Source organism: Piliocolobus tephrosceles, chromosome 8 (genome assembly GCF_002776525.5).
Source record: "Piliocolobus tephrosceles isolate RC106 chromosome 8, ASM277652v3, whole genome shotgun sequence".
In the NCBI taxonomy this organism is placed as follows: Eukaryota; Metazoa; Chordata; class Mammalia; order Primates; family Cercopithecidae; genus Piliocolobus; species Piliocolobus tephrosceles.
The window spans coordinates 127,662,538-127,689,013 of NC_045441.1; the positions used below are offsets into that span (position 1 = coordinate 127,662,538).

The window sequence follows — 26,476 nt, forward strand, 5'->3', positions numbered from 1 at the left end:
AGCCTGTCTCAGCTTTGTACCTGCCTTCCTCAGTAAGCTTACTCATTTCTAACTTTCGATTAGTGAGAATCATGCAGCTCTTCCTTTCACTTGAACACTTAGAGACTATTGTAGGGTTATTAAATTGTTGCATCTGAGACTAGGGAGGCCTGAGGAGAGGAAAAAAGAATGGCTAAATTGGTGGTACAAACAGAATATACTGTTTATGTTTGCTCTTACTTGGAAGTAGTTTGTGATGTCCCCAAACAGTTACAATATTAACATTAAAGACCGCCAGGCGCGGTGGCTCAAGCCTGTGATCCCAGCACTTTGGGAGGCCGAGACGGGCGGATCACGAGGTCAGGAGATCGAGACCATCCTGGCTAACACAGTGAAACCCCGTCTCTACTAAAAAATACAAAAAAACTAGCCGGGCGAGGTGGCGGGCGCCTGTAGTCCCAGCTACTCGGGAGGCTGAGGCAGGAGAATGGTGGGAACCCGGGAGGCGGAGCTTGCAGTGAGCTGAGATCCGGCCACTGCACTCCAGCCCGGGCGACAGAGCGAGACTCCGTCTCAAAAAAAAAAAACATTAAAGACCACAGATCACTGTAACAGATTATTGTTAAGAATTACCAAAATGTGACAGACACGTGAGCATGTGCTGTTGGAAAAATGGTGCTGATTTTCTGAATGTGGTGTTGCAAACCTTAAATTTGTAAAATTTACAGTACTTACGAAGCGCAGTAAAGCTCAGTAAAGTGAGGTGTACTTGTTTTACTACCTCCAAATCAAGTTTTCTCTCACCTATTCCAAAAAATGGAAGTCCAGAAATTTTCTATACAATTTTAAAATAAGGAAATGTGATTCTGGATAAACTTTATGAAATAACTTCGAATATTGAGTGACATCAGAGTTCTATAACTTTTCTTAATAATGAATTGTATTTAATTGTTAGGATTTGTTTTCCTTTCATAATTATCAGTGCTATAGTTTCTATCCTGATTTTTATTTTTTCATTAGTTTTAATGGAAAACATCTATACACTATATACCTTCTGTATTCTGTTACTTATATTTTTCTGAAAGTCAAATAGAAAAGGGATAGAGCGAATAGAGAATTGTGTTTTCCAAGTTAATCCATCATGAGTATGTATGTGTAAGATACGTTATTCACGCAATCAGATAAGCATTCCTTCAATTTCCTTATCAGTCTAAAAATGTGTTTTTCATTCTGTTCTGATTTTTTATTGTATTATGGAGAAAATAAAAATAGGAGATGGGATAAATTAATTTACACAATGATCTGTTGAAATAGGAATGAAAGAGATAGTCATCTGTATGATGCATAGAAGAAAATAGGAATAGTGAATCATATAGTACCAGTATTACCATTATCTTGGTTAACTAAATTTTAAAACACTGTGGAACCCAAGTGAGCATTGATACATTTCTAGTAGCAGCTATAGATAACAATTTGCCTGTAATGCGTGCAGAACTGAGGTTTGTGATTATTTTTAAACATTTAGAAGATCTTCTAACTTCAGAAAATATGAAAATCATTATATTGTATAACTCTGTTCTCCAGAGTTCTGCTTTGTAAATATAGCCACGTTTACTTAGGTTATCCTTTAAATGATGGATTTTATATGCTTAAAAAATGAAAATGAAATGCCTAGCAGCCCTGAAACCTCAAGCTTGGCTTGCTGTTTTTAAAAATTTATTTATATTTTATTATATATTTAACGTGTACAACATGATATTCTGACATATATGCATATTAAAATTATTGTTTAAATCAAACAGATTAATATTCATTATCCTAGTTACCTTGTATCTGTGTGTATGGTAAAAACACCTAAAATCTATAACAAATTTTTGATATACATTACAGTGTTATTAAGGAGGTTTTTTTGGTTTGTTCTTTTGGGTTTTTTTTTTTTTTTTTCTGAGACAAGGTCTCCCTCTATCCCCCAGGATGGAGTGCAGTGACATGATGATAGCTCATTGCAGCCTCAAACTTGCAGGCTCAAGCGAGCCTTTTGCCTCAGTGCCCCAAGTAGCTGGGATTACAGGTGCATGCCACCATAGCCCAGATTTTTTTTTTTTGAGAGACAAGGTCTTGCTCTGTCACCCCAACTGATCTTGAACTCCAGGTGTGAGCCACCACATCTGGCCGGCATTACAATGTTACTAACTGTAGTTCTTACTCTGTACATTAAATCTCAATGTTTATTCATTCTACCTACCTGGAAATTTGTACCCTTCGACTTCTCTACATTTCCTACCCACCCAGCCCCTAGTAATCACTATACCACTTTGTCTTCAACTTTCTAAAAATATTCCATGTATAAGTGAGATTATACAGTATTTTTCTTTCTGGATCTGGCTTAATTCTCTTATCATAGTGTCCTCAAGGTTCATCCTTCTTATCACAAATAACAGGATTTCTTTCCTTTTTTAAGGCTGAATAATATTTTATTATATATATCTACCACAATTTATTTATCCGTGCATCATTGGATACAGGTTGTTTTTCTGTCTTGGCCATTGTGAATAATGCTGCAGTGACATGGAGAGGGAACTGCAGATATCTCCTCAAGATCCTATTTCATTTCCTGTCATAATATACCCAACAGAGGGATTGCTGGATCAATACTAGTTCTGTTTTTAATTATTTGAAGAACCTCCATACTGTTATCCATAGTGGTTGCACCAATCTGCATTCCCATCTAAAGTGTACAAAGGGTTCCTTTTTTTCCATACCCTGGCCAACACTTGTCTTTCTTGTCTTTTTGATATTAGCTGGATCCTAACAGGTATGAGGTGATAGCTCATTGTGGTTTGGATTTGAATTTTCCTATTGATTAGTGATATGAAGCATTTTTTCATATGCCTGTTGGACATTTTTATGTCTTCTTTGGAAAAATGTAAATTCAAACTCTTTGTTCATTTTTTAATCACGTTATTTGGGTTTTTGCTATTGAGTTGTGTGAGTTTCTTACACAGGTTAAGCATCCCGACTGAAATCTGAAGTTCTCCAAAATTCAAAACTTTTTGAGCACCATCATGACACCACAAGTGGGAAATTACACACATAAGAATTGAACACAACTTGGATTCATGCACAAAATTATTAGAAATATTGTATACAGTTGCTTTCAGTCTATGTGTATTGAGTATATGAAACATAAATGAATTTCATATTTAGACTTGGACCCTATCCCCAAGATATCATCATTATCAATATACTTAATACATAAAATCTGTGTGTGTGTGTGTGTGTGTATATATATTCACATAAAAACTATCAAGAATCTTACTGTCTCACCTTCTCTTCCCGGCATGGAGGCATCAGCATGGTGACTGAGGTCACTGCATATTGGAGAGGGTTGGGGAATCACAGCAGGCATGAAGCTGGCAGCCATGGATGTGAAGTGTTGAGGGAGGAATACAGAAGTGGTAAGAAGAATTAATTAGCCAGTGTCATTTGGATTTTGGTTACATTGAGTAAATAAGTAAATGGATTGAATAAGTAAGTAAATATATTGAAGGTAATGGCAGCCAAGTTTCCAGAGAAGGTATTTAGAAAGAAGTTAGGCTAGGAAGGGCCCAAAGATGTGTTGGATTGGAATTAAGAGTACAAGTGTGAACTTAGAGTTTTATTTTTATTCTTGGACTGAGATCTAGAAATAGTTATAGATGTATATGTCCATCTGTATGCATATATATATGTTTGATGTTGGTGTGCTGCATCCCAATAGCAGTGAGGCCACTTCCTTCCAGATCTTGGTTTCAAAATACCAAAGAAAGGGGAGGAAAGTAAAAGGTGTGCCCAGAACATGTTGTTATACCAGAAAACTACTGAAATGCTCAGAGAATAATGGGAACATGTCAAAGGGAACAGGATTCAGTGTAAAAGGGCTCCCACTGGGAAAACCAAGAACAAATTTGAGGATCAAAATAAGTCACTATAATAAATTATAACACACTGAATTAAATAAGAATACATGAGTTCATAATAACATAAATCAGTAAACAGTAGATTACTTGGGGGAGAAGTTGATAACAAAACTAAAGGTCACGGTTATAAAACAACGGGTATACAGAAGCACATTTGGTCACTATCATAGAGGTAATTTGAGAGGAGTAATCAGTGGCTGCAAATATGCTGGGCAGAGGATTGATGGGGAACAGAGTATTAGTAAAATCTCAGAATACCTCTTCAACTTTAAGTTTAAGAAATTGAGTTGCAGAATTATAGATCAAGATTAGTATCACCAGTGGTACGACAATTTGACATCCTACGTTTCCTGGCACATCATCATCTGTGTGGTATTCTTGCCAAAAATACTGTAACTAAGTCTGATCAGGAGGAAATACCACCCAGGTTCAAGGTCATCCTACAGAATGTAAGGCATAAAATCTTCAAAACACATCAGGGACATGAAGGAAAGGGAAAGACTAAGCAACTAAATAATGAGGCAGCTAAGCAACTTTGTATCCTTGATAGCATCATGGAAAAGACTGCTGAAACTGTTGGCATTTGGATGAAGTGTTTAAACTGGATGGCTGTGTTGTAACAGTTGGTTTATGAATTTGGAATCTGGGATTTGGTTATGTTAGAAGATCTTTGTTTTAGGATATCCATACTGCAGTATTTAGGGAAGACAGGACCTCATGCCTGTAGCTTGCTCTCAAAAGTTTTGGGAAAAGACTAATAACATGTGTAGGAGCAGTTGGGTGGGCACTGGAGCAAATGTCGTAACTTAACACTCAGGGAATTTGGGTGAAACAAATGTAGGGTTCTTTTACTTTTCTGGCAGTGTTTCTATGATTTCAAAATTATTTAAAAATAAATGATTAAATAGCTATTGTCAAAAAGATAAAGGTAACAGGTGTTGGAAAGGATATGGAGAAAGGGGAACGATTGCATCCCGTTGATGAGAATGTAAATTAGTACAACCATAGAAAACAGTATGGAAGTTCCTTGAAAATTTACATATAGAAGTATCATGATCCAGCAGTCTCACTTTTGGGTATGTATATATTCAAAGGGAATGAAATCAAGATCTTGAATAGATGTATGTAACTGGGTTCATTGCAACACTCACAAGAACCAAAAAGTGGAATCAGCCTAAGTGTTCAACAGATAAATGGATAAAGAAAATGTGGTACATATACCCAATGGAATACTATTTAGGTTTATAAAAGAAGGAAATCCTGTCATTTGCAACAACATAGATGAACCTTGAGGACATTATATTTACTTCATGATCTCACTTATATGTGGAAAAAAATTAAACTCAGAGAGAGTAGAATGGTGGTTACAAAGGGCTGGAAGGGATTCAGGGTATTGGAATGGATGTTGGTCAAGGCTGCAAAATTTCAATTAGATGGGAGAAATAAGTTCACCAGAGCTATTATATGACATGAGAACTAGAGTTAATACCACTGCGTTTATATTCTTGAAAATTGCTAAGAGAGTAGATTTTAAGTGTTCTCATCACAAAAAAATAAGTATATGAGGTAATACATAGATTAATTAACTCAATTTAACCATTCCACAATGTATATTTATTTCAAAACATGCTGTACACAGAAATATATTCAATTTTTATTGGTCAATTAAAATAATGCTTTTTAAAAATAAATTATTAAATTTTAGATAAAACAATTATTAAATTTCAGATAAAACATAGTTCTTAGAATACTTCTTATGGTTAGCATTATGAGCATGATTTATGGCGGGAATTATTAGAGGGTGCAAAAAATTAAAGGGGGAAATTTGGGGAAAGGTATATTGTATTGACTGCTGCCTGGTAAACACTTTGCTACATATTCTACATAGTCCCAAAATAAGTTATTTATTTATTTATTTATGTTTTTGGAGACAGAGCCTCCCTCTGTCACCCAGGCTGGAGTGCCTCCCAGGTTCCAGTGATTCTCCTGCCTCAGCCTCCCAAGTAGCTGTGATTACAGGTGCATGCCACCACACCTAGCTAATTTTTTGTGTGTTTTTAGTAGAGACGGGGTTTCACCATGTTGGCCAGGCTGGTCTCGAACTCCTGACCTCGTGATCTGCCCGCCTTGGACTCACAAAGTGTTGGGATTACAGGTGTGAGCCACCGTGCCTGGTCTATACGTGTTTTAAAAGTAGAGCCAATGGGATTTGCTGACATGTTGAATATAGAGTGTAAGAAAAAGAAAGGAGCCAAGGACTTTAAGTTGTAGGGAAAAACATTATTACCAATAATTGAGATGGAGAGGGTTATAGGAAGAGTACACCTGAGGATAAACAGTACAGTCATGGGTTGCTTGATGACAGGGATGCATTCTGAGAAATGGTGATTTCGGCATCGTGTGACATCATAGGATGTACTTACACAAACCTAGATGGTTTACCCTGTTGCTCCTATCTGTACAGCATATCACTGTACTGAATACTGTAGGTAGTTGTACATATTGGTAAATGTTTGTATATCTAAACATAGAAAAAGTACAGTCAAAATACAATACAAAGTATTAAAAAATGATACACCATGGAGGTTGCAGTGAACCGAGCTGAGATCATACCACTGCACTCCAGCCTGGGTGACAGAGTGAGAGTCAAAAAAAAAAAGGGGGCACCTGTATAGATATAGGGCATCTACCATGAATGGAGCTTGCAGGACTGGAATTTGCTCTGGGTGAGCACATGAGTGATTGTGAAGGCGCAGGACATTACTGTACACTACTGGGGACTTTATAAGCACCATGCTTTTAGGCTACATTAAATTTATTTGAAAATATTTTTTCTTCAATAATAAATTTTAGCTTACTTAAGAAAAGCTTACTGTAACTTTTTGACTTTATAAACTGTAATTTTTTAAATGTTTTGACTCTTGTAGTAACAGTTAGCTTAAAACACAAACACATTGTACAAATTCGTCCTTATATCTTTAATTCATAAGCTTATTTATTTGTTTATTTTAAAACTTTTTGTTAAAAACCAAGATGCAAACACACACATTAGCCTAGGCCTACCCAAGGTTCATATCTTCAATATCACTGTCTTACACCTCCACATTTTATCTCCCTGGAAAGTCTTCAGGGGCATAAACATGCATTCAGTTCTCATCTCCTATTATAATAATGCTTTTTCTGAGACTATCTCTTGAAGGACTTGGCTGAGGCTGTCACTTTTTTTAGTAAGTGGTAGGAGTACACTCTAAAATAATGAAAAAAAGTGTAATATAGTAGATACATAAACCAATAACATAGTTGTTTATTATCATTATACAACTGGCAGCACTGTAGGTTTGTTTACACCAGCATCACCATAAGCACTTGAGTAATACCTGGTGCTGTGATGTTACTACAGCTCCAACATCATTAGGCAATGGGAATTATTCAGCTTCATTATAATTTCATGGGACCACTGTTGTACATGTGGTTCATTGTTGACTGAAACATTGCTATATGGCGCATGACTACATAGGAATGTAGAGGAAGAGAGAAGTAAAAAAACTCAGCCCTGAGCATTCCAGCACATAGTGTTGTGGGAGAGAAGAAATCACCAACAATGGAGACTGAGATTGTGCACTGCCAAGAAGCAGAGGAATCCCTGCCCTTACTGGGGAGTTCAAAAACAGTGGGATTATAGTGTGCTGGAAACCAAATGAAAAAAAGCATTTCCATGAAGGCAGACCAACCACCCGTGTGAAAAGCTGCTACAAGCCTGAACGTAATGGTTTCAGGAAAGAATGGATGGGGAAGAATAGGAGACAGTGAACCTAGATGAGTCTTTGGAAGAGTTTTGCTGTAAAAGAAATGGGGTAGTTGATGGTAGGAGAAAAGGAGTTAAAGAGTTTTGTTTTTAGCTGAAAAAACTTAAAAGCATATTTATATGTTGATGGGTGTGATCCAGTAAAATGGGAAAATTGGTGTTACAGAAGAGGGATGAAAATTACTGGGCAGGCAAGATGGGGTGTGCTCTACTGCACAAGTGGAAGGCTGGCTTTAACTAGAAACATGGACATTTCATCATCCGTTGCAACAGGAGGGGATATTGACTGAAAAGTGGTGGAAGTTTGTGGAAGATCTTTGATTGTTGCTGATTTTCAGTGAAATGCTAAGTACATTAGCTAAGATTAAGAATGAGAGAGGAAATACTGATGATTCAAAAAGAGAAAAGAAAGTAGGAAATAGTTATTTAGGAAGGTAAAGAAGTGAATGGATTAGAGAAATGTCCTATGATAGTCAGTCAGCCTTAATGGCCTATCTGAAGTAAGTGGTCATGTGTTTGAAGTGAGATCAGTTCAGTTATGTTCAGGCAACATGTGGGATTTAACCAGGGTAGGTTGTTTTATCTAGGGGAAACATTGAGGAGAGTGAAGTGAGCATATATAATTGAGTGAAAGGGGAGTTGACATATATATGTGACATCTATGATATATATGACTATGTGACACATGTTATGTGACATGTGACTGACATGCATGTTACATGACGAGACATACATGCTACGCTTATATGACATGTGTTACATATGTGACATGTATGTAAGGAAATTATGATGGTGATTGACCCTGGAATTGAAGCTAGATAATGAGGAATTGAGGGATAGAGGGCAAGGGTAAAGTGAAATGAAAGGATGGAAAAAGCAAAGTCTTATAGGACCTAGGGGGAATTATTGGTATTTGGGCACTAGAGGAAGTGAATCATTTGGTTGGATATTGAAATCATCAAAAATTGCCACAGGACTAATATTGGAGATGGTGATAGGTAAACCAAGAACTAAAATCTTCAAGGACTGAGGGAGAATGAGTAGATGCTCATTGATGACTGCAGCGTGGAGGAAAGAGGATGGTGTGGTGTGACGATATGAGATTCAAAGCTGGTTGTATTCAGGGCGATGGTGGGAACAGAACTGTAATGAGGAACAAGGAGAACCACCTCACTCACAGGCCCAGTTCCTTTTCCTGAAGAGAGACAAATTTGTATTCCCTATAACTCATTAGCCCTTAGTCTAAATTCTGAATCCTTCTAAGAGAGTAAGTAAAGTAAATGAAAGCATTAAGATACGTTAATAATTTTTATTTTACAAATATTTGAGTTAGTGATTCTGCAAAATTTTATTAGTAATCCAAAAAACTAACTTTAACCTGTCACTTCAAAATTGGTTCAGTAGTACAGCTAACTGAATTATGCCTCAAAACTTTTTAACTTGTTTTGGAAAGAAAATTGTGTTGTATGTCGAACATACAACACAATTTTGTGACCTATATATGATTGTTTATTGTGTATTGATGTACATACCAGAGACTGTTTTTGTATATTTACTGGGCATTTAATAAATTATTTGCCTAATATTTAGCTGTCTCTTCTTTTTCTTCTAGATTACATACCGGTTACGGCACCTCCTTCGTGCAAGGTGTGATGCATCCCCAGTGACCAACAACACCATCCAATTTCACTGTGATCCTAGTTTCTGGGCTCAAAATATTATCAACTTAGGTAGGCCATTACCATTACATACATTTCTCAAAGTGACATTTGTTTGTAGAACTCTCAATGATTATGACATGTTACTGAAAATATGTTCACTTAGGGTGGGCACGGTGGCTCACATCTGTAATCCTAGCACTTTGGGATCACTCAAGGATCACTTGAGCCAGGAGTTCAAGACCAGCCTAGGCAACATAGGGAGAGCCCATTTCCACATAAGATTTCTAAGTTAGCCAGGGGTAGTGGCACATGCTTGTAGTCCCAGCTACTCGGAAGGCTGATGCTGGAGGATCGAAGAAAATATGTTCTCTCACTTTTTTTCATTATTTTGTTTTAAAAAGACATGTTGTTTCTGATAGTATTTCTCAATGTATGTGTATGGTAACAAATATACATGAATATAAACACACGTACATGTACGGATGATAAGAAAATATTCTGTAACATTGACTGACAGGGTGTCTAGACTTAGGGATTTAGGTGTCCTGTCCTATTCCCTCAACCCCCCAAATCTGGTTTGTTCTGTTAGCTTTAAATTTATCAGAATGTGTTAACTTGACTTGTCATTGATAAAGGATTTTTGGTATCCTGAAAGTTTTATTTGAAACTACTATATTTTTATTGGCTTATCTTTAGAACTATTCAGTAGGAACCTAATGGTTCAATCCTTCATCTTGCTTAGGGAAGACTTAGTTTTCTTATTTTGCCTGATCAGGTAATAGTTATATAGATATCTTACTAACTGAAGTACAACATACATACTGACAAGTACCCAAATCTTAAGCAGTCAGGTACTGCATAATGATGTCTCAATCAACTGACTGCATCTATGACTTATAAATACTGTGAGTTTTTTTACTGTATCTTTTGTATGTTTAGATACGCAGATACTTACTATCGTGTTACAATTTCCTACAGTATTGTCCAGATAATTCAGTACAATTACATGCTGTACAGGTTTGTAGCCTAGATTCTACCTAGCAATAAGCTATGCCATATAACCTAGGTATGTAGTAGGCTATACAGTATAGGTTTACATAAATAAACTGATGTTTGTCTAAAGATAAAATTACCTAAATGACATATTTCTCAGAACATATCCCCATCCTTTCACAACACATGACTATATTAGAGCTCACTGAATTATCACAAAAAGAGACCATCATTTTGGTAACATTAGGAATGAAAGTATCCTTGCAAGCAGTTCAGCAGAACGTTACTACTTTAGCTTTTTTATTATACTATTTGCTGAGTAGAAACACCTTTTTGCCTTCTTTCTTTATTTCTCACAGGGAAACTATACAAATTTAAGAATTCCCTACACATTGTCTGTTCATCAACAAACAGTATTATCGTTTTTGATTTTGGTGGTGGCGGGGCGAGGGATGCTCACTGAGTTTGTTTCAGAATCATCAAAGACGGTTTCTCATCCCCAACACTAGATTCTGGGTGAGAAAAGAAAATGGCTGGAGAAAGAGCCCATACTCACCAGGAAAAGAGGAAATAGGCAATCTTACCCGTCAGGGAAGAACAAAAAGATTTATCCTGGAAGCAAAGGTGATGAGACCCCTGCAGGCTAGTTTAGATACAAACATATGTATATTGATACATAGCAGGAAACTGGAATTATACACACTAATTTTACTAAAACGAAGCATCTTTAGAATACAAAACATGTATATAAGTAACTCTTATTGCCACACCTGACTCTACCACTACGCATTCATCTGTACTCAGAACCCATCACAAGATATAAATCCAAACAAGTGGTCATATGTGTTATGTACTTCTATCACAATAGGTAAATACACCCACATATAGACATAAGTACGTTTAAGAATTATATTCAAAACTGTACGCACGTAAATGGATATAGTTTCAGATAAATCTACTTTAGCCAAAACAAAAACAGGATCTCCTAGTCTAATAGTTTGTGAAACCGGTATAAGGAAGTTAAACAATATATTTTACTGTAGAATTTCTCAGAACTGTCACTTACAGCACTGTAAATTCATATACAGTGAGATTTACATTGTAAATCTCTAAAGAAGGAGACAAGTTTCCTAAACTTGTTACCCATGGCTTCTGAGAAACATGTAAGAGCACTAGGGAAAAATATTGGTGTAGATGAATATTTTGTTACTGTCTTGAGTGACTTTGGATAAGTTTTACAACCTCTCTAAACCTTAGATCCCTTATGTGTAAAAGAGAATGTTATTGTTTCTTTTAAACATACGCATACACCTACCTGTAATAGTGAATTACACACAGTAAACATTTAATGAATAACTGTATATTTTTAGAATGCATATGAGTAGTAAATCATAAACATTTGAGTTTCTACTATTGAAATCAAGCTTGAATCAGACCTTTCAAAGGCACCATTAAACTCTTAAAACTAGTTTTAAGCTGGTCAATGTATTTTGTATCAAAAAGTTAACATAATATGCATTGTAAAGGTATAGGAAACTTGAGAGATCACAACTTGTTAATAGTAAAGATTCAGAAATACTTTTTGGGATTGTTTTTAGAGCCAATGTCAGGTTTGCTTGTTTTGATATATGACAGCGGTTCTCAGAGTATAGTCTGGAACTCTTTCAGGGGACCACAAAGGTCACCCTTTTCCAACTACACGTCTGGATGAATGTTGTGCCAGACCCCTATTGACTTCAGTAGGGATAGGACCATGTTTGAGAGGCCCAAGAAGAGACCTGGAGCTAGTGAACGAGACACAGGGCTTATTGAGGCAACTTACATACAGGACAGTCCAGTGGCAGTGGACTGGACAAGAGAACCACCAGCAAGTAGTTTATATAGCACTTAGCACCCTCCCGCCAGCAACCTCCATGTGGCAACCTTCATTTAACACAAAGCAAAAGTCCTCTATCCCCGATATTGCCTGGATTCCACAGGCTGGCCTGGGAGTTCAGATATTCTTCATTGATAAAGAATGGATCTCTGGGTTCCTTAGCACGGAACTCCAAACACACATTCTTCTTAGGCTATACAGGGTCACTCTCAGGGTAGACTTAAGTTACTGCTGTCAGGTGCTGTCTGCCATACAGTGAGACTGAAATTTTTTTCATATATTTTAACTCAACAATATATTATGATTGATAGTGCAGAAACAGATAATGAGATTTCAGCTATTAAGCCAGACATTCAAAGAGATTTTTTAAAACATCAAACAGTATTTTAAAATATCAGAAAATGTTTACCAAGTTTTTTACAATGTAGTTTTATAAAAACATGTTGTTATGGTTTTATTATTATTAAATGAATTAGTAAGTTTTAAAAATTATTTTTAATTTCTAATACTATAAATTTTGATGACTAGAACTTAGATGAACAAAAGCTTTGGGGGTCCTCTGTCTTTCAGAGTGTAAAAGGGCTCATGAGACCAGAGAATTCCTTGGCAGTTTTGAAGTTCTGCAAAAATAGTCTTAGAAAATGTGATATTTCACCAACTATCTGAAAAACTTTTTCCCTTAACCTTTTCTTTTTAATTAGGTTCTTTAGTAATTGAGGATAAAGAGAGCCAGCCACAAATGCCTAAGCAGAATCCTGTCGTGGAACAGAATTCACAGCCACCAAGTGGTTTATCATCAAACCAGTTATCCAAGTTCCCAACACAGATCAGCCTAGCTCAATTACGGCTCCAGCATATGCAGCAACAGGTAATGGCTCAGAGGCAACAGGTGCAACGGAGGCCAGCACCTGTGGGTTTACCAAACCCTAGAATGCAGGGGCCCATCCAGCAACCTTCCATCTCTCATCAGGTAAATTTGGAAGCAGGCCTGTCCTCACTTAGATAATTATAGTATAATTGTGTTGAGCAGCTCAAAATAACAAAGACATCCATTTTCCATAATCTAAATAACTGCATTTATAAAAATTTATCACATTAAGGATCCCTGATTTAATGCCTAGTTTTTAATCCCTATTTAAAAAGGATTTAATGGTTTGTTTAGCTGATAAATCTATTTTCATCTACTCTTCATTGTCTTTAAATTATAGCAGAGGATAAATGTTTGTATTCCTAAATAACCCAGGCCTGTGATTGATGGGAAAAGTTGTGTACCTGTTAATTCCTATACTGGTGCTTCAGAATGATGAATACATTAAGAATCGGTCCTCTGTGAGGATGTGGTGTTTAGTAAACCACATTGCATCTTAGAAACTAGGGCAGAATGAAATACAAAAGGGCAGAAGTGTGGTTCATTGTAATATACCTTTTTCAAACTTTATTTCTGAGCAAATATACTGTTTACCATTCTTATTTTTACTGTAATCCAATTTTTTTTTTTTTTTTTTTTTTTTTTTTTTTTTTTTGAGATGGAGTCTCACTCTGTAACTCAGGCTGGAGTGCAGTGGCACGATCTCAGCTCACTGCAACCTCTGCCTCCCAGGTTGAAGTGATTCTCATGCCTCAGCCTCCCGAGTAGCTGGGATTACAGGTGTGCGCCACCATGCCCAGCTAATTTTTGTATTTTTAGTAGAGACAGGGTTTCACCATGTTGGCCAGGTTGGTCCCAAACTCCTGACCTCAGGTGATCCTGCCTCAGCCTCCCAAAGTGCTGGGATTACAGGTGTGAGCCACTGTGCCCAGCCTCAGTCCAACTTTTGAAGATAAAATATATATATACTTTTGTTAAATAGTTTAACTCTGCTATTCAGGTTAGATGTGGGCAGACTTAGATTTAATAAAAGTTTAGTAAGGAATATAAAGTCTAATTTATATAAATTGTTGTTTTCAGTTACATTTACTTATACTTTTTTTATATATATATAGACAGAGTTTTACTCTTGTTGCCTAGGTTGGAGTGCAGTGGTGCCATCTCGGCTCACCACAACCTCTGCCTCCTGGGTTCAAGTGATTTTCCTGCCTCAGCCTCCCGAGTAGCTGAGATTACAGGCATGTGCCACCATGCCGGCTAATTTTGTATTTTTACTAGAGACGGGGTTTCTTCATGTTGGTCAGGTTGGTCTCAAACTCCCGACCTCAGGTGATCCTCCCACCTCGGCCTCCCAAAGTGCTGGGATTACAGGCGTGAGCCATTGTACCCAGCTATTTATACTCTTTTTCTGCAAAAGATTTGAAGTGATTTACAATAAAGGATACAAATGAAATTGAGCAGAGTTTAATAAAAAGCCAAAGTATGCAGACATAGGCTAAGAATTCTCATACTTAAGAATAAAACTTAGCTCAGAACTTCTTGCCAACCAAAGAGAAAAGGAAACCAGAATAATACGGGTATTGCTATCTAAAAAGGAAAACATACTAGTTAATTAGGGAGAGAAAATTTTACTAGTATTTTACTGGTACTAAGAGGAATACTTAACATGGTTCTTTATGAAAAAGCAATTAAATGGCATAATACGATTTCTTTGGTAGAAATTTTAAAAAAACAAAAATGATTTTTATATGGAACTCATACTTTAATTCTCAGTAAAAGCTGTGGGCATTTGTAGATCCAGAATGTGTTACGTGGTATATGTGAAGGCCTGAGGGTAATGTATTTGAGGTTTATGGCTTTCTAGTAATTTGACTAAGAAGGTATGTAAAATCCAAGGGAATATTAGCATGGCTGTTTAAAACTTCGTTTCAAGCCAGATTCTTACAAAAAGTAAGTAGGAAGCAATGTAAAAGGTTTTTGAGTGTTCCATGGGAGGATAATTTTACACTTTATATACCAGGAGGAGTATACCTAGCAGAGTAGAAATTTTGTTAAGAAAATTGAAGGTAGAATGACATGCTTCAGATAGACTGCAAAGATTACTAAAATTTTTCTGAAGCTAAATAATGGAAACGAGAGATATTGAGTGCTAAGCATTTGCATGTATTAATATTTATCTTCTAAATATTTAGTAGTTTAACAACAAAAGGAATGAATTCATCAGTTGAGTTAATTGCCTTTTCACTAAGAAGTCAAGAACTGGCTGGGCACAGTGGCTAATGCCTATAATCCCAGAACTTTGGGCGACTTGGGGCAGGAGGATCACTTCACTCCAGGAGTTCAAGACCAGCCTAGGCAACACAGGGAGGACACCCCCTCCCCGCCTCCCACCCAATCTCTACAAAAAATAAAAATAAAAAATCATCTGGGTGAGGTGGCACATGCTTGTAGTCCCAGCTTTTCTTGGGGGGCTAAGGTAGGAGGGATTGCTTGAGCCTGGGAAGTCAAGGCTGCAATGAACCATGATCTCTCCCCTGCACTCCAGCTTGGTGACAGAGCAAGAGACTGTCTCAAAAAAAGAATTGAGGCAGTTAGTAGATACTATGTGAAAATAGTTATATAAGCAGTGACAAAACAGAAGTGACTTGAGCTGTTAACCTGCTTTTCTCAGAAATTTTCTTTTGATCTTAGTTGCAGTCTCTACAATGTAGTACTGTAATCTGTATAGTCTCTATTATATAACCTAATTTTCACACTTAGAAATGAAGTACTCTTCACGTATTGCAGTTCTTACATCGCATACTGTTGTTTTTCTGTCAATTTTCAATAATTCCTGCAGTTTCTTTCACATTCTCATCACTCATTTTTATCTGTTCTCTGCTAAATGCCCATTCATATGTCTTCACTCCTTGGTATCCCTCTTCTGTAAACTTGTATATTGTCCTGCCCGGGTACAGTCTGAGTTTTCTACCAGCTTGTTTGCAAGTACATGTGGGAAAATGCCTATCTAGGCATAGCCTCACAGCAAGTGTCTGTGTGGCAATGAGTATGTGCAATTTATACTCTACATCTGTCCATATATTACAGGTAAATTGAAAAGAACTGTTTCTAAAAATTACTTACATGACAGTTCTCTGTTTTTCCTCTGAAGATTAACCATGTCATCTGCATGGTTAAAGAGCTGGTGATAACAAAAGTAGAACAGTGATATGACTTAGTGATGCAAACTTAATAGATGTTGTACATCTCTGTTTATTTGGCTTTATACAGTATATTCTGTTAAACTCTAATGGATCTAAATTTAGGACAGAACACATATATTAAATATTTTTGCTATTTTAGGATTTTAACTGTTTCCTAATTTTATTTTGTTTATTTATTTTATTTTATTTTATTTTTTGAGACAGAGTCTTGCTCTGACACCCAGGCTGGAATGCAGTGGCGTGATCTTGGCTCACTGCAACCTCTGCCTCCTGGGTTCAAGCAATTCTCCTGCCTCAGCCTCCGGAGTAGCTGGGACTATAGGCATGTGACACCACAGCAAGCCAACTTTTTGTATTTTTAGTAGAGATGGAGTTTCACCTTGTTAGCCAGGATGGTCTCTATCTCCTGAACTCGTGATCCGCCTACCTCAGCCTCCCAAAGTGCTGGGATTTACAGGCATGACCCACTGCACCTGGCCCCTAATTTTATTTTTTAAGTAGCTTCCTCTGTCACAGGATTCTTAGACACTAACTCAATCAACCATAACAGTTTAGAAGAGTGGGGGGAAAATCACCTTACATCTTACCAGACCATAAGCATCTTGATGGCATGGTTGACATCTTACATACCATAGCACATTATGCTGGCATTAAGTGTCATTTTTTGGTTGTCAATATGTAAACATTAGTCTGGATGAAGGTGGCAAAAGACCTCTATGACTACCATTATTCTCCCTTAAGGACCATTTTGGGCTATGAAAAATTATCCCTTAGATACATTTAGAAGTTTTTCCAAGTAATTTCCTAAGTATGTTCTGCTTGTATTTCTATGATATAAAACCCTTCAATTCACAAAATTTTCATGGAAAAATAAAAACATTGCTCTAGCTTTTAGGTTTACACTTTTCTACAGTTTTGAGATTCTTATTTTTCTCTAATACTATTTTTCTACTCTTTACCTACCGAATTTCACGTGTTTAGAATCAGCTTATAAATGTATTTTTCACTGGGTCTGTAATTGCTGGCCACTCTTGAAAGTTAATGAGAGGTAAACCCAGTGCCACCTAATTTTTAAGAGAGAAGCAGTTGACCCAGGCAAGGATAGTAAATTCCAAAAATGGGAGGAAGAATAAAAATAATAAAGAGGATACGACTGTACTTTACAGCTGTCTGCCTTCACAGTGTCAAAGTTTCAGGTGTTGCTGCTTCAACCTTAAAAGATTATTTATTTGTCCACATGTGAATGTAGGGGGAAATAGGCTCCTCTTTGATAAGTTGTGATCATACAGTTAAGATATACTAAAAGGAATATTTATTTTGCAATACATTCCCAACTGTAGAGAATCAGTCAAGAAGAGACTGGCATATAAGGTTATCTTTTTCTTCTAGGACTGGTCTCAATTTCTAGGTCTAGTATTTATGCGCCCACAGAGCAGGCTTGCCTTTCTAGCCCTTGCCTTGTTGCAGGAATTAGAGGACCAGAGAGACCAATAGATGAAACAGGAGGATTTTATTTAAGTGGCCACTGGCCCAACAGATTCACATCCAAAGGGTAGGCCCTGAACAAAGACAGAGCTTGACTTTTATACACACTTCGGAAAGGGGATTGGCTAATTTAAATGGCACAAAATTCGTGGTGCAGGCAAGGAGGCTTACAGAGTCAGAACAAAGGCAGTTAATCAAACAGTGACAGGTTTTATAATCCTTGGCTTGTGACTTTGCAGCTGCATTGAAGGAAAAACAGGAACTTACAAAACTTGGAAATTGAGTAATGGTAAGGGGGATGAGGAGCTAGTAAAGGAATTTGTTTTTCTTAACCTTGCTCCGAGGGAGTGTTGGGAGAGTCTCTGGAACTCTTCCTTTGGGCTCTGGCTTTCCAGATAGTGTTATCAAGGCTTTGCTGGGGCCCTGCCTGTTGCTGGCTTTGGAGTGAGTCAGCTAAGTACATGAAAACTTGTTTTCCTCTTTTTAATTTCAGCCTCATTCCCCCCTTTGATGCTCCCTATAAATGAAGTTTAATAGAAAGCATCACAATTACTTAATTCTTCATGAAAAGGCAGGTTTCTTCCTTTGGCAAAGGTTGATATTTAGTTAGAGCCATTCACTGAGTGATAGTTTGCCTGGTTACAAGAGTCTTTATGGCCGATTGGATGTTTTTAACAAGGAGGGGTAAGAGACAAGGGAGTGTTAAGCAACCTCCTAGTATGGCCAGGACTATTCCTATTAAGGTTTTAAATCCCCCAAGGGATGAAAACCAGCCCCCAAAGAGGGAATCTGGGAGACCATCCTTTCTAAGTCTGGCTGGAACATGGGCTAATTTTTGGATTTTTGCAGTTATATCTTCAATGACGTTTCCATTGTCATCAATTTCTAGGCAGCAATTAGTTAGATTGAACTTTCCGCATACCCCACCTTCCTGGGCTAGGAGGTAGTCCAAGGCCAGTCTATTTTGATAAATAGCAATTCTCATTTTTGTGGCTTGTTGGGCCAGTAGATTTAAGGCCCTTGCAGCGTCATTAGTCATGATTTCGAGTAACGCCTGTAACTTTATCATGCGGTTGAGCATGTAAATAGGGGTACAGTATCCATACATTCCATCTTCCGCCCAGGTGGCTGGCCCAGAATATTGGATAATTCTCTCAGGGGGCCATTCATCATCTTTCTGATTCCCTGTGGTTATGCCCCTTTTATTTCTCCTTTTTGTTTCATCATAAACAGGGTATCCTAAGGCTTCTCCTTGCCTTAGAGGGATTAGGAAGAAGGATGGTCTGATTGTCCCTAGTACACAGGCTTCTGACCATTTAGCTGGCAGCTGCCCGTATGCCCATGACCCACAGATCCAGTAGAGGCCAGAGGGTGCCAGCCAGGCATTTGGAGTTGCAAGCTGGTACCAAGAGTGATTTAAAGAGGCAAAACAGGAGAATGGACTAGGGTGGGGTGATTTGGAATTATTTCTCCTACCTAGTTGGTAAAGGCCTTTCCCCAACGAGCAATGCAGAACATCCTGATAATAGAGATTTTTAAAAGCCAGACGCTGAAGCTTGTGAGCATTGGTTCAGGGGAGGGGACAGTCAGAATAAAGTTATCTTGTAGCATTAGCTCCTTTGCTTCCTACCGCCATTGATTCCCTATGATGGTTCCTCCACATACATAGCATGAGGAGACACGTAGGCTACTGACTGTATTTTCAGCCAGTTGGACAAACAGGTTTCTGACTGAGGGAGAGAGTTCAGGCAACTCCTGGAGGATGTGCTCACAGAATGACTCAAAAACTTGGAACTGTTGGGTTGAACGGGTCCAGGTTTTCTTTATAATATAGAATGACTTTTGAGTTTACTTTTTGACCTTTGACTTTAAACCCCAATGTCATGGGATAGCCTGTAGTCCATATGGGCAGACCTGGCTCTAAGACGGTGAGATGTGCAGGTAGCAAATGCTAGGTTTATAAGTTGGTTTTTCCAGTAGTTTCATATGTATGACTTGCCTTGGTGGTTGTCGATCAGTGGACCAAGTCATGCAGCCCCAGCAGGCTATTAACGGGGACCCGGGGGAACAAACGGGACACACATTTTTGCTTAGAACAAGTACCATAGTACCTTGTGGGGCCAATGATTATGGACCACCACAGTATTGCTGCCTCCTGGCAAACATTGAAGTATAAGGATACGACCCCCCCGTAAGGAGAAGAGGGTTTGGTTTGGTTTAGAAGATCCCCTTCCTGAGTATGAACTTCAAGCCAAGTCTTAATAGGTGGGGTCTTATGGTCATAACATATGTAAGGCTGGCTATTTCCTGGGTCACAGATTGAGTAGGTTACCTGGTTGTGAGTACAAGTTCCTAGGTGGGTCCCTGCGCACTCCTAATAAGTATGGTACAGCAGAGTCCTAGTTATGGTGCTCCTCGACCGCATAGTATGTGTGCAGTGGGGGCACCCTTGTATGTCCATTTTCTGACACCGGTATGGGGAGTATCATGATGGGGATGAGTAGGAACAAAGTAAAGAATAACATGTTTATACCCAGCAGGGACAAAAGAGGTCTTTACCCCAGGGAGGAGGTTGGGCAAAGCTACAGGATAATAGTGAAACAATTAGTATTATAAGGAAAGCTATTGGACCTAAGATTTCTAACCACGTTTACTTCCCTGATGATGCTCATGCTTCGGCCATGCGTAGTCAGCTTCCAGGGTGGCTAGAGCAGGGCTGTTGTCTCCTCAAGCTTCAGTCGTGCATAGACTGGTCAACTTCCAGGGTGACTAGAGCAGGGCTGTTGTTGACTTCACTGGCAACCTGGTCCCGCTGTAGGATCAGCTGGGTCAGATGGTCTGGGTCCTATTGGCTGGTCCACTTGTCTTGGGCTGCCTGTTTCAGCTGACTCTGGTGGATCCAAGGCACAGTTCCTGCAACTTTAACAGCAGTGGGAGTGGACAGGATTACACTATGGGGCCCATCCTATATGGGTCCTAAAGTGGTTGGGTTCCATTTCTTAACCTAAGCAGAGTCCCTAGGTCTAAAAGGGTGTGATGGGTCTGTTAGGCTTATGGCCATTCTTTCCTGTACCCAGCCATGGATTCTTTGCATAACTATCCCAAAGACTGCATTTGCCTTCTTAAGGTTAATTTCCCTAGTTCACGGAGGTCACCTTTAATTTGACCTATGATTGGGGATGGCCAATCAAACAAGATCTCGTAGGGCAAATAGCCAGTTTGTTTGGTGGGAGTGCACCTGACTTGGAGGAGGACCATGGACAGGACTTGATCCCATCTCAGATAAGTTTCTTGGCATTATTTCTTCAGCAGCTGCTTAAGTGTCCAATTCATGTGTTCTACTTTTCCTGAGCTCTGTGGCCGGTAGGCTGTCTGTAACTTCCATTTTATTTTTAACAGCCTTGCTAGATCTTGAACTATTTCGGCTACAAATGCCGGACCATTGTCTGACCCTGGAGTCAGGGGCAGTCCAAATCTGGTGATAATGTCTCTTAACAGTGCTTCAGTCACTTCTCATGCTTTCTCTGTTCTGGTGGGGAAAGTCTTGACCCATCCTAAAAGGTGCAGACAAGCACTAACATGTGCAGATAGCCCCTGGCTCTGGGGAGCTCAGTAAAGTCCGTTAGTAGGTTTTCACAGGGTGTGGCTCCTATTTCCTGTATTCCTGTGGGCCAAGTGGGCCCTTGCCGTGGGTTGTTCTGGGCACAAATTAGACATTGTTTGCAAATGGCTCGGGTGATGGCAGTGAGCCGTGGCACGTAGAAATGGCGTCCAAGTAGTGTTTCTAGTGCCATTTTCCTTATATGAGTTCCTTGATGGAATTGTCTTACAAATTTGGGGGCCACTATTTCAGGGATGGCTAGCCTCCCATCGGAGAATTTCCACCATCCTTCTTCAATGTAATTTCCAGTCTCTTGGTCTAACCAGGCCCTTTCATTTGGAGAGTAATTTGGGACCCCTGGAAGGGGAGGCTCTGGAAGGAGAGGCAAAGCTAGGGCTTCCTTTTACAATGCGGGGTAAGTCATTCCTGTCTGTTTTGCCTCCCTGTCTGCTTTTCTGTTTCCTTTGGCCTCTAGTGTTCCTACCTTTTGGTGCCTTTGCAGTGCATAACAGCCACTTTCTTTGGGGCCTATACAGCATCTAAGAACTGTAGGAGTTCTTCCTTGTACTTTATTTCTTTGCCCCCAGCAGTTAAGAGTCCTCTTTCCTTATATATAGCTCCATGAACATGCAATGTGGCGAAGGCATATTTGGAGTCAGTATAAACATTGACTTTTTTGTCTTTTGCTAGTGAAAGGGCTCTTGTCAGGGCTATTAGCTCTGCTTTTTAGGCTGATGTTCTAGTGGGCAGAAACTGAGCCTCCACTGAGTCCAGTGTTACTACTGCATACCCAGCCTGCCGGACCCCTTCCAGTACAAAATTGCTTCCATCTGTAAAGTATTCAACATCTGGGTCCTTGAGGGGTTGGTCTGTAAGATCTTTCCAGCTTGAGAATACCTTGCCTACTACATCTACACAGCATTGAACAGGGCCTTCTGGTTCCAAACCAATTGGAAGCAAGGTAGCCAGGTTTAGGGTATTTACTGTCTCTAAAGTTATGTGAGGATATTTGCATAGGGGCCCTTGGTATCGAGTCATTCTTGGGTTTGATAACCAATGATGGCCTCTCTGATCCATTAAAGTTATAACCGAGTACAGTACCTGGATGGCCAGTTGCTGCCCTAGAGTCAGTTGGTCAGCTTCCTGTGCCAATAGAGCCGTGACAGCTAGTGATTTGAGGCACAGAGGCCGTCCTAGTGCCACAGAATCCAATTGCTTGGATAATTATGCTACCAGGCCATGCTATGATCCTATGACCTGAGTTAGGACCCCTATAGCCATTCCTTTTCACTCATGGACATGTAGAAAGAAAGGCTTAGTTAGATCTGGCGGTCCTAAGGCTGGGGCCTGAGTTAAGACTTCTTTGATCTGCTTATGTCTTCTCCTGGTCAGCCTCCCAGAGGAGGGGCTCCTTTTCTCCCCCATTTTGTGGCTTCATATAATGGCTTGGCCATAAGTGAGAAATTTGGGATCCAGATATGGCAAAACCCTGCTGCCCCTAGAAATTCTCTTATTGTTGCTGGGTGGTTGGAGTGGGGAGTGCACAAACAGTCTGCTTTTGCTCACTGCTGAGCTATTGTTCCCCTTGACTCACTTTGAAGCCTAAATATTGGACTCTCCTGGAGCAGATTTGTGTCTTCTTCCTGGACACCTTATATCCAGCTTTCCACAGGAGATGGAGGAGGTCTTGGGTTCCTTGGAGGCAGTCTTCTTGGGTTGAGGCTGCCAAAAGAAGGTCATCTATATATTGCAGCAAGGTGCAGTTGTCATTTGGCAGGGTGTAGGCCTTGGGGTTCAAAGATCGTGGGAGAATTTTTGAATCCTTGTGGGAGTCTCATCCAGGTGAACTGCAACTCACCCCATTGAAATGCAAAATGGGCTAATTGGTGCCAGGTGAAGACAGAAGAATGCATCTTTCAGGTCTAGGCAAATAAACCAGGCAGCACTTGCTGGAATAAGTCCCATCAAAGTATATGGGTTTGGTACCACTGGGTGGAGGTTTACTGTAGCCTGATTCATAGCATACAAGTCCTGCACTAGCCTATATTCTCCAGACAGCTTCCGTAATGGCAGGAGTGGAGTGTTCCAGGGTGACTGGCATTTGACTACAAACATGATTCCATGTTTGTAGAGTCGCTTACTCTGTTTGTGAACGCCTCATAAGGCTTCTGGGAAAAGCAGGTACCGGCAAACCGAACTGTGGTTGACCCTGGTTTTAGCTTTACTACCACTGGCACCTAATCTTTAGCCAGCCCGGGTGGGTTATCTTCAGCCCATACTCCAGTAATTTTATTAAGTAGCCTCTGTAATTCAAGTATTCCTGGTTCGTGAGACAGTTTTGGTGGCTTTTTTGTGTATAGCCTCCATTCCTCAGTTTGCTGGATGGTAAGGGTTAACACCATGGCCTTTGGGTGAGTCAGGTTTAGAGTTATATCCTCTTGCGGCCCAAAAGCAATCTGTGCTTGCAGTTTTCGGAGTAGGTCTCTCCCCAGGAGGGGAACTGGGCAATTTGGGAGGTATAGGAATTCATGTTGGACCTCTGGTCCTCCTATAACAAACCTCCTTGGCTGACAAAATGGCCTCTTCTCTGAGACCCTGGTGGCCCCAAAAATAGTTGTATAGTTTTTGGATAGTGGTCCTATGGGTAGGGTTACTACCAAGTGTTCAGCCCCAGTGTCCACCATAAAGTCCATTAGCTGGCCCCCCACTTCTAATGTGACCATGGGCTCCTGGGGGCCTAAGGAGAAGGAGCCTGGTCTGTCCTTGTCCTTGTATTCTTCAGTCCCTGTCAGCCCAATCAGGTCAGTATCCGGTTCCTTCAGGGTGCAGCAGCCTTTGACGAGTGGATTTTTTGTTTCGCAGCCTCGGCCATTTTCTTTACTGCCATCTGGATACTGATTTTTCCAGTGTCCCCTTTTGCATCATGCACATTGGTCCTTATCTAGCTCAGCGAGCTTTCGAGCCTCTGTCCACTTTGGCCCCATCTGCATCTGCACCCGTGTCCGTGTCTGTGCCCCCTGGCAATGCTAGTTTCCGTGAGGGCCACTACTAACGTATCGGCCTTTTTCCTAAGCATCTGATCTGCTTCCTTTTTTGCCTCTTGGTCATGGTTAACGTACACCTTGGTGGCCACTCCTATAAGTTGGGTGGCATTCATGCCTGCAAAACTCTCTACCTTTTGCATCTTGCACTTGATGTCACCCTGGGCTTGTCCTACAAATACCGTGTTCACCATGCACTGATTTTCAGTGACCTCAGGGTCAAACGGAGTGTAAAGCTGGAATGCCTCACAGAGTCTCTCATAAAACTGGCTAGGGCTCTCATCAGCTCCTCGAAGTACTTCTGAGATATTTCCTATATTGATTGCCTTTTTCCTGCCTTCCTTTAGCCCTTGCAAGAGTGCTTCTCAGTACTTCTGTAGGTACTGTAATTGGGCTGCATCATTTGAATCCCAGTAGGGGTCTGCTTCTGGGAACTGGTCCTGAGTACATGCCTGAATGTTAAGTGTGCCTTCAGGTGCACTTGCTTCCAGCCAGCAGAGAACTGCCTGGGTTACCCTCCAGCATTCCTCAGTGTTACACAGCGTCAAGAGGAGCTGCCTACAGTCTGGCCAAGTTAGATTGTGTGTCTGGAAGATGGACTGCATTAGATCTATGAGGGCCTGAGTCTTCTCCATGTAGGAGGGGGTATGGTGTTTCCCATTTAGGAGATCAGTGGTTGTAAAAGGCTGGTAGATGAAGGTCCATTGCCCCCCTTGGACTTGACCTGGTTCGTCATAATAGATGGGTCCCCGTGTCTCCCTGAGAGGCATTTGCATAGCCCAAGCGTGACCAGAGGCAGCCTGCTTGATCATCTTGTCTTTCTTCCCTGACCTCCTAGGGCTCCGATCTTTCCTTCTGGGGTGAGTCTTAGAGCATGTTACCATCTGAATCTGACTCCTTGGGGGCCGTTGGCCTCTGTAAATGGGGGTAGATTGGAATATATGGAAAAGGAATTTCTATCTCCTCTGGCAGTTCCTGCAAAACTGGTTTCTCTTGCCCTTCCCATGACTTTTCCTTTGTCTCCATATTTGCCAGCGAAGCTGAGATTTTACTTTCACTTTAGGCTCGGTCTGAGCCACAAGCATTTTGCAGTAAGCTGCCAGGCAGGGCTGCAACCATGCAGGTCGAGTTTGAACTATATTTAGCCATGAGTCAATATAAGGGAATTGGTCTGGGTGCCCTGGCTGTCATTCGACCCCAGTCACCACCTTAAATACATGGCCAATTGTTTCCCTATCTATAGTTCCTTCCACTGGCCATCTGACACTGAAAGAGGGCCATTCTATTTCACAGAGAGTTCTCAGCCTCCAAGGGGTCAACTTCATCCCATAATCCCCTGCATAACCTTTCTTACAATTTTTTAACACACAGTGTAATGGGGTGGGTTTTGACAACTTCCCTCCCATTTCCTCCCAGTTACAGCGCAACACACTCTTTTGCTTCAAACCGATTAGACTGTCCCCCTCGCAGGAGTATTTCAGATGCCACTTAGCATTGGAGGCTCCATTTTGACCCCAACAAATACTAAATTGTGGGGCACCTCCCTAAGCCATATGCGGATCACCTCTAGTCCCGGTCGGTCCCACAGTTCGCTCAGAGTATACGGTCTATGCAGAGACCTGCAGCCCCCACACGTCTCTCCCCGCGTTGGTTCCTCCTGGAACTGCCTCTTTCACACACACTCACACACTTCCCCGCTCCCAGTTCCCCTTTCTCAACCGACTCTGTGAGCCACTTTTGTGCCCAGGGTCAGTTGGGTTGTAAGTTTCCCTGTCTTTGCAAGCCACTCTCACGTCCTGTGTCGAACTACTAGTTACTCCCTGGGAGGTGATCAAGCTCCCCTTCCTTTCTTATGGGACAGGTCCTGCCTCGGGCCCAAACCTTACCGCGATCCTGTAGTGCACTGTTCCTGGAATCATCCTGTACCCCCTTAGGTTCCATTGTGCTGTCAGGTAGGGTCGTGGGAGAGCCGATCACCCCTCCGGATTGAAGTTCTCCCAATGGT

At 40.2% G+C, this 26,476-nt stretch overlaps 1 protein-coding gene across 2 annotated transcripts in view; it reads left to right on the plus strand.

The window, feature by feature from the left end:
• TRIM24 (tripartite motif containing 24) overlaps positions 1 to 26,476 on the plus strand; it is a 126,419-nt gene that overhangs the window by 75,473 nt on the left and 24,470 nt on the right. Inside the window, exons 8-9 of one of the 2 annotated variants that reach the window (XM_023190049.2) lie at positions 9,356 to 9,473; positions 12,975 to 13,141. In XM_023190049.2, coding sequence (XP_023045817.1) covers positions 9,356 to 9,473; positions 12,975 to 13,141 — 285 coding nt within the window. Of the gene's footprint in view, positions 1 to 9,355; positions 9,474 to 12,974; positions 13,244 to 26,476 lie in introns of both variants that reach the window. The other variant, XM_023190048.3, reaches the window with a different exon arrangement.